The following is a 16,019-nucleotide window of genomic DNA, read 5'->3' on the forward strand; positions in this document are numbered from 1 at the left end:
AATAGGTGTCATAGGCGGGTTTGGATATTCTCTTTCCAAATATTAGGTTTAGGGAAATGATTCATTCTAAATGACAAGCGTTGACAAATTCTTCGAGAACTAATTATTCAAAATTCCACTTGATATTGTCAAATCCACTTTTTTTTTTTTTTAATGGATGTAGTGGAGGATGCATCACTTGATGGAATCCCTGTCATTTCTATATTATGTTATGAATGCATATATATCTAGAAGGAAATTATATATTTATTTTTTTAAATCTAGTTAGTCCAAATTGATCATTCAAGCTTCAGCTTAGCATAGTGGGCTTCACGATTCAAATTAGTTCTGTTCATGAAGATAATAATTCTAATTTCAACTCTACCTATAGTTATAGTGATAATAATCGCTACTAAACCATTTGAGTGATAGCCTAGTAATAAATATTTTTAGGGTCATATAATATAGACTTGGAAGGTCTTTAATTCCATTTCATTGGGAATAATATACTCTTGTGACCATATACTCGAGTTTTTTTGCCCAATTTACCTTACGGTCAAGTGTACTTTTTAGACTCATATCATATGTTCAAAGGACAAGCTTTTATGGTGTCGATTATTAAAAAAAGTGTTCATGGGGTGGTTTAAGATAGTAATTATAATTTCAACTCTACCTATATCTATAGTGGTTACTACTAAAATATCATGATATAATTAATTATTAGGAATAATTGGTTGAATCATATATATATAAAAATGGACGTGCTTACACGTGTAGTAGGTGAACCGGCCTTTTGACTTCGTAAAAGTAAAGCCACACCTTTATACCAAGTCCGCAAAATTCAACCCAAAACGCGTTTCTTCTTCTTGTCAGCGGCTTCTTCAACCAATTACATCAAACCCACTTAAAAAGGGCAACCCAACCCAACCCAAACAAATCTTTTACAAGTAATCCAATCTCTCTCAACACCACAAAAAAAGAAAAAAAAAAAGTCTCTCTCCCCTGTTCTTCCTCCTGTTCTTGTAAGGTTTCAACAAAGGGATTAATTAATGTGTCCATTAAGGTTCATCTTGGTGTTTTTCTCAGCTTTGTTGGCCGGGTATTTTGCATGGAGGACGGTGAGTTCTCCGCCGGAATCCAGTTTCAACTTGGCGGGTCCTGGAGATGATGAAAAGAAAGATAATCAAGATCAGCAACTCAACACAAACAAGGTTTTCAAGGTATGTTCTTAATTATTTTTCCTTCTCTTCTTGGGTTGTAAAGTTTGTAGACTTGGTTTTTTTTATTCAGGTTTTTCTGACTTGAAATCTTGAATGAACTTGTATATGCAGGGAATTCAGAATGGATTCTGGGTATTCGTCGACATGGCCAGTGGGAGATACTTGTGGAAGAATATGAGGGAGATGAAGAAAGATTAGCAGGTCAGGTCATCTCTGTTAGATGATTTGGGTTCTTGTACTAAATCAATTGTGCCACAGATACCTGTAAAGATTTTTTTTTCAAGGGGACAATTGAAATACCAGAAGCAAATTTGTTAATTCACAATCTATGATGAGTCTTTCAATGGAAATAATGAAAATCTTTTCTATTCTTTAACCATGCCAAAGCCTTCTTCCAAGAACAATCAATGGATCATATCATTCTCTAACAATACCTTAAGCCCCCCGGGAAGGATTGTTTTAGCTGAAACAAATACGTAATACGGTGTCGTGTTCTTTAGTTGAATACATAACCGGCGTCGTTTTCTTGTATGACTTCGTCTCCGTATTTTTACTCGGTGTCGAACGACGTCGTTATAAACAAACTAACAAAAAAAAACCCGAGAGAGAGGGGACAATCAGGAAGAGACAGAGATCGAGAGAGAGACGGAGAATGGTGTTGACGGTGGCGAATGTATCAGCAAATCTATGCCAATACATAGCCTGCAATCCGGAGCGTATTAGCAGCGAACGAGTCTTGAACCTTCTCTTCTGCTTCCCTTTCCAGCAATTTCATCGCCTCGCAATCCATCTCTGGAGCCTAATTAGCTCTCATTACAACACCACCAATTCACCATCCGAAGACGACGACGTCGATGGTTCGCACGCTGATTGAGCTCTTTCTGTAATTGTTGTGTAATAGATCATCCATGATGGATCTGTTCGTCTTTTTCTGCTAAAATTTTGATCGAAGATCTATGGAATTCCGTATACGCAATTGCCTTGTTTCGATTTGATTGAAATCCGTTCTTTTTCTGCGATAATTGTTGAAAAATTTCAATTTTCACTGGGTCCCACGCTTTGGATTTTGCTACCAGTACCAACCGTTGGATTTAATATCTGATCTTCCTCACACCCTCCATTTTTTCTCAACCGCTCTTCTGTTCTGTTCGCTCTGATATATTTTAATAATATCAAAAAATAAACACAAAATCGATAGCAAAATTAGGAGGAATGAAGACTATTGTGGCGCCCTGGGCGACCTCTCTGATTTCTCGCTTCAATGTCTATAAATTAGAGTCAATACACACTCCTCTCATATCTCGGTTTTGCCACTTCTCTCTATCGACCTCCTCTTCTCGTCGATCCCTCTCTGTAATGGCCTCTTCAACGTCGACTACTCAGGTAAAGCACCGATTCTCAATCTACATCTCAAATTACACAATCGGTAATATGGTGGTTGTGATTGCTGAGCTTCAATTGTGTTTTTGATGGCGCGGTTTTTTTTTTTCGATCAGGCTGTGTCGTCTGGGGAAGTTGACAGCGATGTCAATGTATTACAGATGATTCAAAACCATCAGGTCTTTTGCTGCATCCTGGCAATTCTCTCTCTGTGTGTTTGTTATGTTTATGTAATCTTGAATTGATGCCTACATGTGAGTGCAGAAATCGGCTGCTCGGCTTCCACCTGTGGAGGAAATCAGAACGGTACTTGATCGTAGCGTGCGCGGCATGATTTCGACTTTCTCTCAGGTGATTTTGAAAAGCTTCACATTATTTACAGTTTTCAAGCTGACTTGATATGTAGAGAAGTGATCAAGGAAATTTTCGTAATTGGTTCTGCTACTCTTTTGTTCTTGCTTAGAGTCTGACGCAAAGTTGCTTTTATCTGCTTAACTTGAGATGGTTCTGGGAGTGTGTTAATTTGAATTAAAAGAGTTTTTCTTTGATGATCTTTTTTTATTGGATGAGAATGCTAAAAGGATTCTTGGACAAAGTCTTGTTCTATTGATTGTTTTCCTCTTAGTAATGAAACAACGTTCAAGCAACTAGTTGCAAGCTCCCTTAACTCAGATATGAGGATTCTGTTTTATTGATGTTCAGATTTCTGCTAACGAAGATGTCAATTATGCAAATCAGCTGGGAGTGGGAACTATCAGATTTGTCAAGAATTGTGCATAATCAAAATTAACTAAGACTTTACAGTCCTTAATTGGTATCTATTTATGCCATCTCATGGTTGTAGGTCCCAAATTTCAGCTTGTATACAATAATATTGAAATTTTTTTGTCTTATGAACTCTGTGATGCTCCTGTACAAATTAGAAGAAGACAGTTATTTTGTGGTAGAATTTAGAATCCTCCTGATCTAATATACACGAGTAACAGTGATTTGACCGTTCGCAACTAATTTGGTACATTTATTTCTATGATGTTGATCTATCTATTATATTTCATTATTTTGCTTTGCCTCTTGCAAGCTGGCTGACATTTCATCATGTCTTTATTGAGTGGACTGCTGTATCATTTGTGGTTTCACTTATAAAAAATGTTTTTCATGTGCAGAAGTATGAAGGTTACCCATCAGGGGCAATGGTTGACTTTGCATGTGATTTAGATGGATCTCCAATATTAGCAGTGAGCAGCCTGGCAGTTCATACCAAGGTTTGAGCGAAAAAATGACAAATTTTTCAACTTGGAAAGTATTTATCCATTGCCCGACCAGAACCTCATTGTAAATAAAAGCAGAACAAATGGAAGTCTCATTATTTTTGGTCATATCACTTGTAGGGTTTCAAGTCATTGAGTTCTCAATTGTTTACGCCTCGAGGAAGCTGTAATGAGTTTAATACATAATTGCTTTCTCTTGTGATTAGCAGGACCAATAATTTCCAAAGTTAGCTGCAAAAAAAATAATATTAGTTATAACTTCTAAGCACTCTCCAACATAAAAATTAATGCTAATATTAGGCTAACTACGATTAATCATTTAAACTACGTGAACAGAATAGGTTTTAGTTGCTAAGCCACATGGGTTCTTAACAAGCCACGTATTTTCACTGATCTTTCTGGACATATGATTTTCTACCCAAGAAAAAGATATTAGTGTTGAATTCCTCTAACAATTTGAGAGCTCATTGCTTTATGCAGGACCTGTTAGCTAATCCCAAATGCTCACTTATTGTTTCTAAAGATCCTGAGGACAGAACTGACTTAGTAATCGTCGTGCATGGTGATGCTATCTCTGTAAGTTATTTGTCTTACTCTTCTAATTTTGCATGTGTTTGAAGCCTGGACAGGTGGAGATGGGCCTGGAGGAGTTCATTTCTCATCCTGAGGAAAAACCTAGAGCCTCAAAATTTGTCTAAATTATGACAAAAGATGTCATAAACTCTACATGAGCATAGCATAAAAAAAATCTTGTTCCTAAAAAATAATGTTTTACTTTCCCAATCTTTTAATGTATTTTTCCCATCAGCAGATATTTGTTTCCCATGGATATTTGTAAATGATCAAAGCTCAGTCTTTTTTTTAACTTACCATGGAATGCATCTATTATTTGGTATATGTTTCACCAATCACCCTCCACCAACCACAATTATTTCTAGCATAGAAATCTGAAATTTGCTTTGATTATTTATAGGTTTCTGAAGAAGAGAAAGCAGCTGTTCGCACCACATATCTCACAAGGCATCCCAATGCATTTTGGGTAACTCTTCCCATTTGTGATGTTCTATTTTCAATAATTCATTATCACTGCGATACAGAAGTGCATGACTTGATTAATGCTTCCAATCTGAAGGTTGACTTTGGGGACTTCCAATTTCTGCGCATAGAACCAAAAGTTGTGCGATATATATCAGGGGTTGCAACAGCTTTACTAGGGTCAGGAGGTTAGTGTATCGTATCACAATGAAATTTTGATTTTGATTTTGCTTTTGTTCCAAAAGGGCTACTCAAAGTGTTAAGTTTTTGTCCTTGCATCTCAAGGGTACACAACTGTGGATAATCATTGATGCTTATGCTGCTACATAGTTTTTTATCTTCTATTTATGTTTCTTGTCTAGCCTTACTTGTATCTTGAAAATACTTACAGAGTTCTCCAAAGAAGAGTATCAAGCTGCAAAAGTTGATCCAATAGCGCAGTTTTCTAAGCCTGTTGCAGTATTGCTTCTTTATCTGTCATTTGCATGTTACTTTTGTTTGTTTGTTGTTTTTTCTCGACTTTGTCTGCTTGTCTTCTCTAATCAACTCCCTATCGTTGTCAGTCTCACATGAACAAGGATCATGCTGAAGATACGAGGCTAATTGTGCAACATTCAACATCAATTCCGGTAATCTGAATATTTTTAGCTGCTTCATATAACATTCATTAGGAATGAGTGGTTTTATCTTTTTCATTAAATATCTGGTTTCCAAACTCGATAGAAATAACATAATTATATGAACCATTCTTTTTTTGTTTCTACCAACAGATCAGCCCAAACTTAAGCAATAAAGTTAAATGATGTACACTTTCAATGGCTTCCAAGTAAATGGGAGACTTCATGTGTGTGTTTGATGGTCCAAGTAAAAGCTGATTTGGTATTTTGTCCTCAGGTGGACTCGGCTTATATGCTGGATGTGGACAGTCTTGGATTCAATGCTAAGGTATCACCCCACATTACTGTGATGCCCACCTCTGAGGCTTTCCCAAAAGTGCTTTGAGTTACTGCTGAAGTATTAGATATCATCTGGTTTTCGTTTTTATTTATGGTTAGTTGTAGAGTGACTGGTATATTACCATGAAGCCACCCATTCTTGAGAGCATATTGCTCGAAGCTTATTTTTTGTGTCTTTTAACAACAATTTTTTCTCTCTGAGCTTGACCATTTCTATTTCCTTGTTCAGGCTTGCTATCAGGGGAACACTTTCAAGCTTCGGATTCCTTTCCCTAGACGTGCAGAGCAAAGAAAGTAAGCACCCCATCTTGTAGGATTTCCATCTCATATGATGTTTAAGAATTACGTAGAGTATCAATCTTAGAAATTAAATAACCCAAGTCTGCTAAACCCCCAGAGAGCATTGCTCTAAGTTGAACAAGTCTGGTTGCTCTTATATGCTGGTAAAATTAGGATATACATCTTATAGCAAGTTTGGTATCACCATTGTCACTATATGATCATTTTTCTTTTTAAATATAGATCCACATGAGTATGTCAACTTGTCCTTTATCTTACAAATTATTGGTTTTAGTTCGTCTACTGGGTAAATACAAGGGAAAGGAAGACCTCCGGAAATTGTTGATGATGAGTGAACTTTAGCTTTGTCAACTTTTCATATCGTTTAATCCATCAATTCCTACAACATTTGCCTTGTGAAGATTTAATTGCTCCTTGATGTTTGTTAACATTTTTTCAGCTGGATTGTATTGTTCTGATCAAGATTTTATTCCCCTATTTCGTAGGGATTTAAAAACATTTGTGGTAGAAATGCTTGAAGCTGCTAAGACTCAATCCAGTTAACTGGCCTCTATGGGAGAAAACAAAAAGGGTGAAAACGTCCAGGTTTTTACTAAGCTTTTACCAGTTTCAGTTTGACATTTATTTGCCACCCATTATTATTCAAAAAAGGAAACATCGGACAGTTTCCCAGTCAATATATTTTAGCGCACAGCTTTTAACTTTTTTCTGCTGTTTTCTAAAACTCAGTGCTAGTATATCCTCTACTTTTGTTGGTAGGTCAATCTAGAGTAGGCACTTTGTCTTTCCCTGATTGATTCCCCAATCCAAGTTACAATTGGCACTCCCAATTCGAAATCTCGTACCATGTCATCTCATACAATGTACACACTCAGGGCATGCATTGCACTTTAAATTACATCTTGCAATAGAAGTCCATTGTTTTGCAAGTGTAGAGTTGCCTTCCTTTTGTTGGGGATTTTTTATGAGGTGTAATCTTTCAACATTCTGTGTGTAGAAGCTGCAATACAAATATGCGGTCTGGACTGGAAGACTTGCAATGAAGACATACACTACTATATGCAAATTGACTTTGCAATCTATAGTAAACTTACTTTGATATATGCGATGGATGTGGGGGTTTTTTAAAGTAAACATTTTTAGGTTAAAATGGGGTTGCTTGTTATCCTCAGAGATCAATCGCCAACCACTGAAGATATACTGTAGATCTTGTACTTGCAGATATCATATTTGACAAAATTCATGATAAAAATCTAATGCGTCTATATTTGACATCTTTTTATAGGCAATTGTTGTTACTGGTAAAGTGGTAAGTATCACATAATGTCGACATTGCAGGTAACAAATTCATAACTCTTGAAGGAAATTTAGTAAAATTATGAATTGAAACTTGAAAGAGGGGAAGAAAGAGGACTTTTTTCCCCCTCATTTGCAAAGATAAAGGTTTGCTCTTCTATACAAGAAGCTCTAGAGAGAAACTATTCTTCCATCATTCTCTAACATGATGTCCAAAAAAAAAGAAAAAGAGATGCCCTGATGTGAGAGGGGGAGCCTTCCCTCATTCAGAGTCACTTTCCATGCTCCCCATGGCCTTCAGTCCTCCTCTTGGTCTCTGTATCACATAACCAATAAAAATCACCCAAAAATATCAGTTAAAATACAAATCATAGGACTCTGTAGAAAATACACAAAAGGAGAAACAAAATCAAGTTACCTTCTTCGTAATCTTCTTCTCCCTAATTTCATATCTTTCTTGGCACATATCAGTCAACCAAGCCCCAGGACTCACCAACTGCCACCCACCAAAAACATCAAAAAAACAATTAAAAAATCAAACACACAGATCATAATATTTAACCCTCTCTCTCCACCAAAATCTTCACAGCAAAAACCCCAAAGAAAAGACACAAATAAAGTAGAGGGAGACTTACAAGCAAACTTCTTTGGATGATTTTGGCCCTCTTTTTGGGTCTTTGAGGAGGTTTACAACCTTTCATTGCCATGAAATCCTCCTCTTTCTCTTTGCTTGATAAACTGATATAAAGCTTTGGCCACACAAATCCTTTCTCCTCTCCATTGTTTCCATCCAATGAAACCTTGCCGTTCTCATCAATCCCCATCACTGATCCTCTTGTGGTGTAGTACCGGTCCTCCTCGTCCAGCGAAGTTGATTTCCGGTGGTCCTCTTTCGATCCTGACCGAATCAGTGTTGCCGCCTCCGATTTCCTGTAACCAAACAAACATCCAACAAGGAATCAACATCTCCAGTCACTACAGAAATTTTTTATGAGATTTACGACTCCAGATCTCTCTTTCTCAGATTTCCTGGGAATTCTCAGATGGGTTAAACCAAACACCATCAGAATTACTCGGAAAGGCCTCAAATGACCAAAATTGGCACACTTGGACCAAACAGAGGACAGAGATACAGAAGGAGACGTGACAATTACTCAACCTGGTGTGCCGATTGGAATGAAGAAGGGAGGATCCCTTCTCTGTGTTAGTGACTGCGAATCGGTCAACACTACGAGCCGTGATTTTCCGACGGATTAGACCGGTAGATCGCCGTGAGATTGCAGGGTCTTTGACTCTCATCCCTCTAAGCCTTTTCTTGTTCCCCCACTGCAACAAAAAATCCGCCTCTATCGCTCTACATGCTCTCTGGTTCTTCTCTTCTGCATCCATCTCTGCAAAACACAAACTCACCAAAAAGAAAATCAGTTGAGTTTTGAGTCGAACCCAGAAATGAATTAGAGAAACAAAAAATTAGATTTTTTTTCCTCCTTTTGTAGACGAAGGATTTGGCTAAAGCTGGAACAGACTGAGAGAGACCCAGAAGAGGAAAACCGAAAAAGATAAAAGATTTCAAGTCACCTCTCAAAGATCTGCTACTGTTAATGATTTCTTAACAGGAATCCCTTCTAAATCTCAACCTACTCTGCAATTCAACACGATTGAGTTTTAAACAGAGTATAACAAGGAGACAATGAGGAGAAGAAGACGGAGATGGAGAAGGAGAAGTTTAAGATGAATAAGAAGATATCTTACCGTCAGAAACTCTCACTGAGATTGGAGAAGATAATCAAATACATATTTTGTAGAACACCGATCTTCTCAACACAAATTGAATCTCTGTTCAATCTCTCAAATGGGGAAAAGAAATTTGATGTAATTCAGGAAGTTTGTCTCCCTTTTCCCCGTTTCTCTGTGTTTTCTTCTCTCAGTCTGTGCCTCCGCTGTTTGTTTCCTCTCAACCTCTCTGCAGATTCTTCTCCTCTCACCTCTTCCTCTGTGTCTCCTTATTTATCTTTCCTTGAACAATATTGGAAATAACTGAACATAAAATTAACCGTCCGATTGAAACTCGACGCTCTGATGCGATTATCAACTATATTGGGTCCCATATGGGATACTTATGGCAAGTTCGTGAATTTGGTGATGGAAATGGAAAGAGTTATTTTCATGATATTTTCATAAATTGTCAATGTTTGAATCACATTATTATAATATTTTATTGATGTTTGGTTATAGTAAAAAATAATAATTATTTTATATATGGTATGATAGATTTAAATAAAAAAAAATAACACTTTAAAATTTGAAATTTGAAATTAAATTTATTTTTATTTTTTATGTTATCATATTTAACAATTAGAAATGAAATTATATAAAAATCACATATTTAAAATACATAATTGTGAAATATTATTGAAAATATGTATTTTTCAAAATGATATTATAAATATTTAATTAAAAATAAGTGAGAATTGTAAGTATTCGTCTATTTTCGGGAGGAAATGATGGTTACTCAATTAGGAGGAATTCAACTTTCCTTGAAATTATACATTCCAAGATTCCACTATCCAAACATAAGAATCATCGGCAAAAGAAAAACTTCTATTACTCGGAAGATATATGCTGCTAACCAAATGACATCTTAATCACAACATTCACATTAGAATCTCTAATCTCACGTTGGTAGTTAAAATACATTACAAATACATATATTAGATATAAACAAATCTATAAAGTAGAGAAAAGTCTCGACTTCTACTAAAACTACAAAATATATATTCTATATATTTATAAAATATATGTTTTGTTTAATATATATACATTTTATTGAGATACAGTATATTGTTATTAATAAGTTAATTTTTACTTGAAATCAAATAATATAAATAAGTAATGATAAAATAAGAGGAATCTAATATTTTAATATTGTAAAGATTAGAATAAAAACTTTGATGCAATTATTATTAAGTAGAGATGCTATAAGTTGTGAAAATGTGGTATTTAAGTAGGTAAAATAGAAAATCGATTGATAGATATTGATGTGAATGTTCTCGCTCTTGGTTTAAGTTGGGTTAAGGTTTCGGTTTGGACTTTGACTCTGAAGCCCTAATAAACTGTCAACTTTGGGCTTAAATGGCCTTAAATTGGCTTAAGTGGGCCTAGTCAGTGTTTGAAATGGGTCACATAATAACGAGTCTAGCCCATCACATTTATGCATGAGTTTTTCTTTCATTTTATACTTGTATAAAATAAAATAAAATAAAAACAGTCTTAAATCTCATATTTTATGTGTATCAAGATTTGTATTGATTCTACAAGTTGGACTTGTAGTGGATGCTTTTGAATTGTTTTCATAAAATTCACAACGCACGAGATATCATAAAATTCATAATTAATATATTTATATGCCAAAAGAAAAATAAAACTGAAATCCCATAACTACCCTCACCCACGTCACTAAAACCTAGGGATGGCGAAAAATCGGTTCCAGGTGGGACAACAACACGTATTGACGAAATATTTACATATTCATACCTTAATCCGGGTTAGGGTTCGAACAAGTAAATTGAACAAAATTCATGTGTTTGGATCCGGGCCCAGTTTTAAATTGAACACAAATTTTGTGTTTAACCTAGATTTTGGACATATAACTTTTGTTCAAACTTTGTTTAATCTGGATTGAACAAATTCGATCATCCGGACCAAACATAGCTTTGCGGCATTTACTAAAAACAACATGCGTTGATGTGGGGTCATATTCGTCTTCTCAAAGCTTTGACTAAAAACAAAACAACAATATATTTGGGCCCCAAACAGCTGGACGACACCAAAAAAGCCCAAATCCAGCCTGTCTAACGACAACTAACGTAACGGCCAGCACCACCTTTACTTTAAGCCTTAATAAACCAAAAGATCCCGCGCATGTGGTTGGACCACCGGTGTCTTCGGTCGGGTCCGCCCCTAATTATCTCCCACAACACCTATAAGACCACAGGCATCCCTATCTAATTCATGCAACATACATTATTGTGATTATTTTTCCTTTGCAACAAAAGCTATATTTTTCCTGCTCAAGAAAATTTGAAGAATGGATTCAATGAAGATGAGGGTATTCATGGGCATTGTAGTGGTGTTGATGGCCACATCGGCTGTCCAAAATGTGGCGGCAGCGGATTCTCCGGCGCCTAGCCCTACCTCGGATGCCACTGTCTTTGTTCCCACCATGTTTGCTTCGCTTGCTCCTCTAGTGTTTGGGCTTCTTTACTAATTTGGATTGGTTCTACCAATTTTTACTAGGTCTTATTTGAGAAGGGTGGTTATATAGTTTGATGGGTGGTTGATTGGAGATGGTGAAGGGAGAAAATTTGGGGATTGGGGTCTCTTTTGGTATATATTATTACTATGACAATCTTTATTTATTTTTTGACAATTTGATCAAAGAGATTCATATTGTTGTTAACTTATCCTTATGATCAAAATTTGTAATATTTTGTTTGATTTGTGACTTTGAGACATGTGATTAATGGAAACATAATATATGTTTGGTTATTATTTCTTCAAATTTCTCATTTATGTTAATGCAATTGTTGTGAATCCTAATTAATCAAATTTATAATAGTAATCCCTTAAAAGCTAGAGATTACAAGATTATTCAATTTTGGGCCTAAACATGAGGCCAAACTGGGCCTTGGATGATCAAACTTCACATGTAAAGGCCCATTTCAGATCAAAAAATGGTCTCTTTTCACTTTTCTAGAACCAACGAGCCAAGTACAGTAAACCGGTTTTCTGTTTGAGCATCAGAACTGAAACCTAGATCTAGGGGTATTATTGTAATTTTGAAAAGGTCACCTAGTATAAACTCTGAAGCAGAAACCCTAAATCCCCAATTTTTCTCTGTACTTCAACCTCCACCATATTCATCTATCCATGTCTCCTTTGCTTCAAAGATTGCTCTTTTATGCATTGCCTCTTTGAGTAGCCAGATGGGTTGATGTGTAATTTCATATCTGGCTTAGTTAGGAGGCAGATATTGAGTTTTGAGGTGATACGTCTGTGTCATCTCAATTGAGGCCTGTCTGAGGGGACTCTTTTGTTAATTTCCATCAATTGTCCTCCAAGCAGCCTTGGACATCTCCAGTTACCTGTAATCAATTTTTATGTTTTTCTTTCTATTTATATGTTTGTTTGTTTGTTTGTGTGTGTGTGTGTGTGTATATATATATATATTGGCGTATGTATTGCCTTAGAATTACCAGAAGGTGGACTAAATCATTACACCGTTTGGTTCAGACAGAGGCATATATTAATTAATCCGAATCAGTTTGAGGGTAAGGAAACTTTATCTCCTTGTTCCTTTCTCTGTGTTCTTTCTTAGATTGATTTGGACATTCTTTTGATTTCTAGTTGTTTATCTTGAATGTTAATTTCAGATGATGCTATGCTCCTGTGAATTGAAGTCAATAATTTGGTGTTAGACAAATGGATGGGATGTAGTCATATTCATTGTTTAGTGTTATGATTTTGTTATCAACATATTATCATAGAATTGTCTGTTTCCCCAAATTATGCAGATTAAATTGATTAGTTTGTTTATAGTTTCAATGCGGCCAATGCAAGAATGAAAGTGCTGTAAATGCCAAATTAATAGTTGATAATGTTTTGGAACTTAAACATGCAGAAGTACTATGATTTGATTATTAGTCTTATGCTTGTTTAAAACATTTCAACTTATTGTTTTGTGTTCATATTGAATAATTTCTTTATACAATTCAAAAGTTTAAATGTTGGTTATACTAAAATTTTATTTTATCCAAATTGAACCCATTCTCTTCTCTCTCAATTGTTCAAGTGTTATTTGTGATTTTTGGGCAAGAAAATTGATTCCTTCATGCTTAGTTTTCTTGTTCCTGATGATTCCTTGCAATTAAATTAAATCATAAGATGAATGGGTAAACAATACCCATGCACAAGATTTCTGCAGTGGTCGAGGAGGTTGAAGACACTAGATGTATGAATGTCTTAATTCAGGTAATGTGTCACAAAACACAAGAAAATGAAGTTACAGAATCAATGAATTTGGGAAGGGACCAACCAAAACACTGATTACACTAATTACCAAATACAATTTTGTGTTGTGGTTGCTGTTTCAAAAAGGCCCACGGATACGTCAAGCATTGTGGTACACCATTATTTTCTTCTCTCTTATAGTCCAGATGCCATGATTTGACCAGTACTGCATACTGATACCCAGCAAATTCTCCCAAAGAATATGGCTTTCTGGAGTGGGTCATGGCTCAATAAATCTCCATTTGTTGATGGTTATGGTTTTCAATCAGTCATTTTCTTCTCCTTCAATTGCCTTACATAAAATACCTCATGGCACTGGTAGGTGGGATTTCATTAGTCATGGTAATGAAGTGCACTTACAGTTGGGGAAGATAATACTAAAATGGTTTGCTAGGGAACACAATTAATAAGCTGGAGTGATGAAGAGCTCTTTAAATCATCTGACTAACTGCTTACATGACATGATACTTCTCAGCTCTCAATTTTTTGTTATTAGGACAAAACATCTCTCATGTATAAATTTTAGTTGTCACTGGACAGTCTTGTGAGTTCCTAACTGAAAAAAGATGAATCATTTCAATTTGCTTAGATGGATGAATTACTTTCAACAAAATAATATTGACATATATTCTAGTGCCTAGACAGAGGATCTATGATCAAAATGCAGCACCCACAAAGAAAACAAGCTTACATAAGAGTACCATTTATAGATAAAATTACCATAGATTTCACAGAACAAAGTATAAAGAGGATTCAGAATCTATATATAAATACATCACACATACTATCATGATCTATATATATATTTAACACCTATGTACAAAACCCATCACATAAGTTGTGACTTTAGACCTTGACAGAGGCAAAGTATTCTAAAAACCATCATGGTAGCCCCCAATGGTAATCTGAGCTCTGTTCAGAGGAACTCCTCTTACTTCACGTTGCTTCATTCAACTTGGCTGCATGGCGAACCACTTGCTTCATCCTCTGCAACCACAAATGCACCATACTTTCACTACAAAGAATCCTTAAATTGTGGTATTTAAGCAATTACTCTAATGCATTCTGTTGCTCAATTTCCACCCAAAAATCACCTTCAGAACTTTTCATTATAGTTCCCTAATAAGCATACTAATCAAATTTTCTATTGCAGAAATGACCAACATTGATGTATAGATTGAGGCTAAGAAAGTACTTAATTTTGGATCTATTGGGAAATAGATCAAACTTGTGGCATGCAAAAAATTTCAACAACTGAAGAATTTTCAAACCTTGTCATCAGTGTAAATCTGGAAGCTAATCTTCTGGTTCTGCTGCTGTTTGTTTCTCTGGCGGCTCCCCATAATGATGACACAAACGGTAGCAGCAGCAACACCAAATGAACAGATAGCTCCAATCCCATTTAAGCTCCACTTCCATATGTTCAATCCACCACTACTATTCTCCTCCCAAGTGACCTCACTGTTATCCCCATCAATTTCTCTCTTCTTGTTCATCATCTCCATATCATTTTCAACTTTTTTTCTTGGAGAAGTAACGATCTCCATGGTTTCACTTCTGTCCTCAAAATTGAATGCACCAGCATCAATTTGAGGCAGGACCCCCCTAGAACTGGCATTGGGGGAGTAAGTTTTCATGTCGACAAATTTATTTTCCTTCAATTTCTTGAAGAAAACTTGAGCAACCTCATCCAAGTAAGAATCTTTGACCTTCTCAGTGGTTGCAGATGATACAATACTAGTATCAGTAGGTACCCTAATGACTTCTTTGATCAATTCAGCTTCTGGGTCCTTGCCAATTTTGGGTTCCAATTGAATTTCAACTGGAACAAGATGTTGGTTAGGCAGGAACCCTGGACTTCCTGTTCTTGGTGGTGGTGGTGAAGGATAAGTGAAGTGATTCATCTTGAATACACTTCTTGGACTTGAAATACCGAAATTTTTTCTCTCCCCTTCTTCTTCTTCCTCTTTTTCATGGTGGTAATCAATGAATCCATCTCTAGGAAGAATTTCCCACTCATCAAGATCCATTTTTTTTTTTCAAGTGGGCATTGATGAATTGGATCAAAGAGAGAGGAATGAAATGAAATGAAATGAAATATAAAGGGTGTGTGATTTGAGAAGTGATGAATTATTGGAATCAAAGAAGGTGTGCTGTTCCTGGAACATTATGTGGAATTTTCTTGGCACTTAGTTTTGCAAAGCAGCGACCCCCACCACCATCGCCTCCTCAACCATGGTGTCCTTTGGCTCCTTTTGTCAGGAAATTGAGGGAGAGCTTTACGCTTATCCATGAAGCTGACAAATGAAAAGAGTGGTCCAATTATGGGTCCCCCTTTTTTAGAATCCCTAGTTTGATAGGTTTTCCTTTGATTTTTCTTTTTCAAATTTTCAATTGGGGTTTTGATGCTTGGACTGTGCATCAAGTTTGATTACTATATTGTTAACTTCTGGATGGATATGAAGTTATGAACCCATCCATAACAGTATAAATGCAAAATAAGAACAATGTATATG

General features: G+C 35.9%; 2 protein-coding genes, 2 non-coding genes and 1 pseudogene across 6 annotated transcripts; 3 read left to right on the forward strand and 2 right to left on the reverse strand.

Moving 5' to 3' along the window:
* Window positions 1-905: 905 nt before the first annotated feature.
* On the forward strand, window positions 906-7,403 carry LOC120016666. 2 transcript variants are annotated; one of them, XM_038869547.1, is made up of 14 exons: window positions 911-1,199; window positions 1,311-2,582; window positions 2,696-2,758; window positions 2,844-2,930; window positions 3,743-3,841; window positions 4,328-4,423; window positions 4,821-4,886; window positions 4,980-5,070; window positions 5,274-5,341; window positions 5,446-5,511; window positions 5,777-5,827; window positions 6,068-6,132; window positions 6,624-6,723; window positions 7,136-7,403. In XM_038869547.1, exons 2-13 carry the CDS (start codon window positions 2,412-2,414, stop codon window positions 6,679-6,681), a joined length of 981 nt encoding a protein of 326 aa, XP_038725475.1. In that variant the 5' UTR covers window positions 911-1,199; window positions 1,311-2,411; the 3' UTR covers window positions 6,682-6,723; window positions 7,136-7,403. The 2 variants fall into 2 exon arrangements, 1 of the variants encoding a protein (XP_038725475.1); XR_005472018.1 differs by lacking the exon at window positions 7,136-7,403 and having other exon boundaries at window positions 906-1,199; window positions 5,777-5,932; window positions 6,624-6,700.
* Window positions 7,404-7,494: 91 nt separating this feature from the next.
* On the reverse strand, window positions 7,495-9,487 carry LOC120016667. Of its 2 annotated transcripts, none has more exons than XM_038869549.1 (6): window positions 9,187-9,487; window positions 9,013-9,071; window positions 8,594-8,825; window positions 8,070-8,364; window positions 7,853-7,930; window positions 7,495-7,750 (listed from the first exon to the last, which is right to left on the reverse strand). In XM_038869549.1, the coding sequence occupies exons 3-6, from the start codon at window positions 8,821-8,823 to the stop codon at window positions 7,697-7,699; spliced, it is 657 nt and encodes a 218-aa protein (XP_038725477.1). In that variant the 5' UTR covers window positions 8,824-8,825; window positions 9,013-9,071; window positions 9,187-9,487; the 3' UTR covers window positions 7,495-7,696. The 2 variants fall into 2 exon arrangements, with proteins under 2 accessions (XP_038725477.1, XP_038725476.1); XM_038869548.1 differs by having other exon boundaries at window positions 9,013-9,076; window positions 9,187-9,483.
* A 2,954-nt stretch (window positions 9,488-12,441) lies between these two features.
* Window positions 12,442-12,570, forward strand: LOC119980180. The gene has a single exon (XR_005463816.1). It is a non-coding gene; the product is annotated as a small nucleolar RNA U19 (small nucleolar RNA).
* A 103-nt stretch (window positions 12,571-12,673) lies between these two features.
* On the forward strand, window positions 12,674-12,827 carry LOC119980189. Its single transcript, XR_005463825.1, has one exon. It is a non-coding gene; the product is annotated as a small nucleolar RNA snoR138 (small nucleolar RNA).
* Window positions 12,828-14,125: 1,298 nt separating this feature from the next.
* On the reverse strand, window positions 14,126-15,941 carry LOC120017205 (annotated as a pseudogene).
* Between the last annotated feature and the right edge of the window lie 78 nt (window positions 15,942-16,019).

The sequence above is a fragment of the Tripterygium wilfordii genome, chromosome 15 (genome assembly GCF_013401445.1).
Source record: "Tripterygium wilfordii isolate XIE 37 chromosome 15, ASM1340144v1, whole genome shotgun sequence".
In the NCBI taxonomy this organism is placed as follows: Eukaryota; Viridiplantae; Streptophyta; class Magnoliopsida; order Celastrales; family Celastraceae; genus Tripterygium; species Tripterygium wilfordii.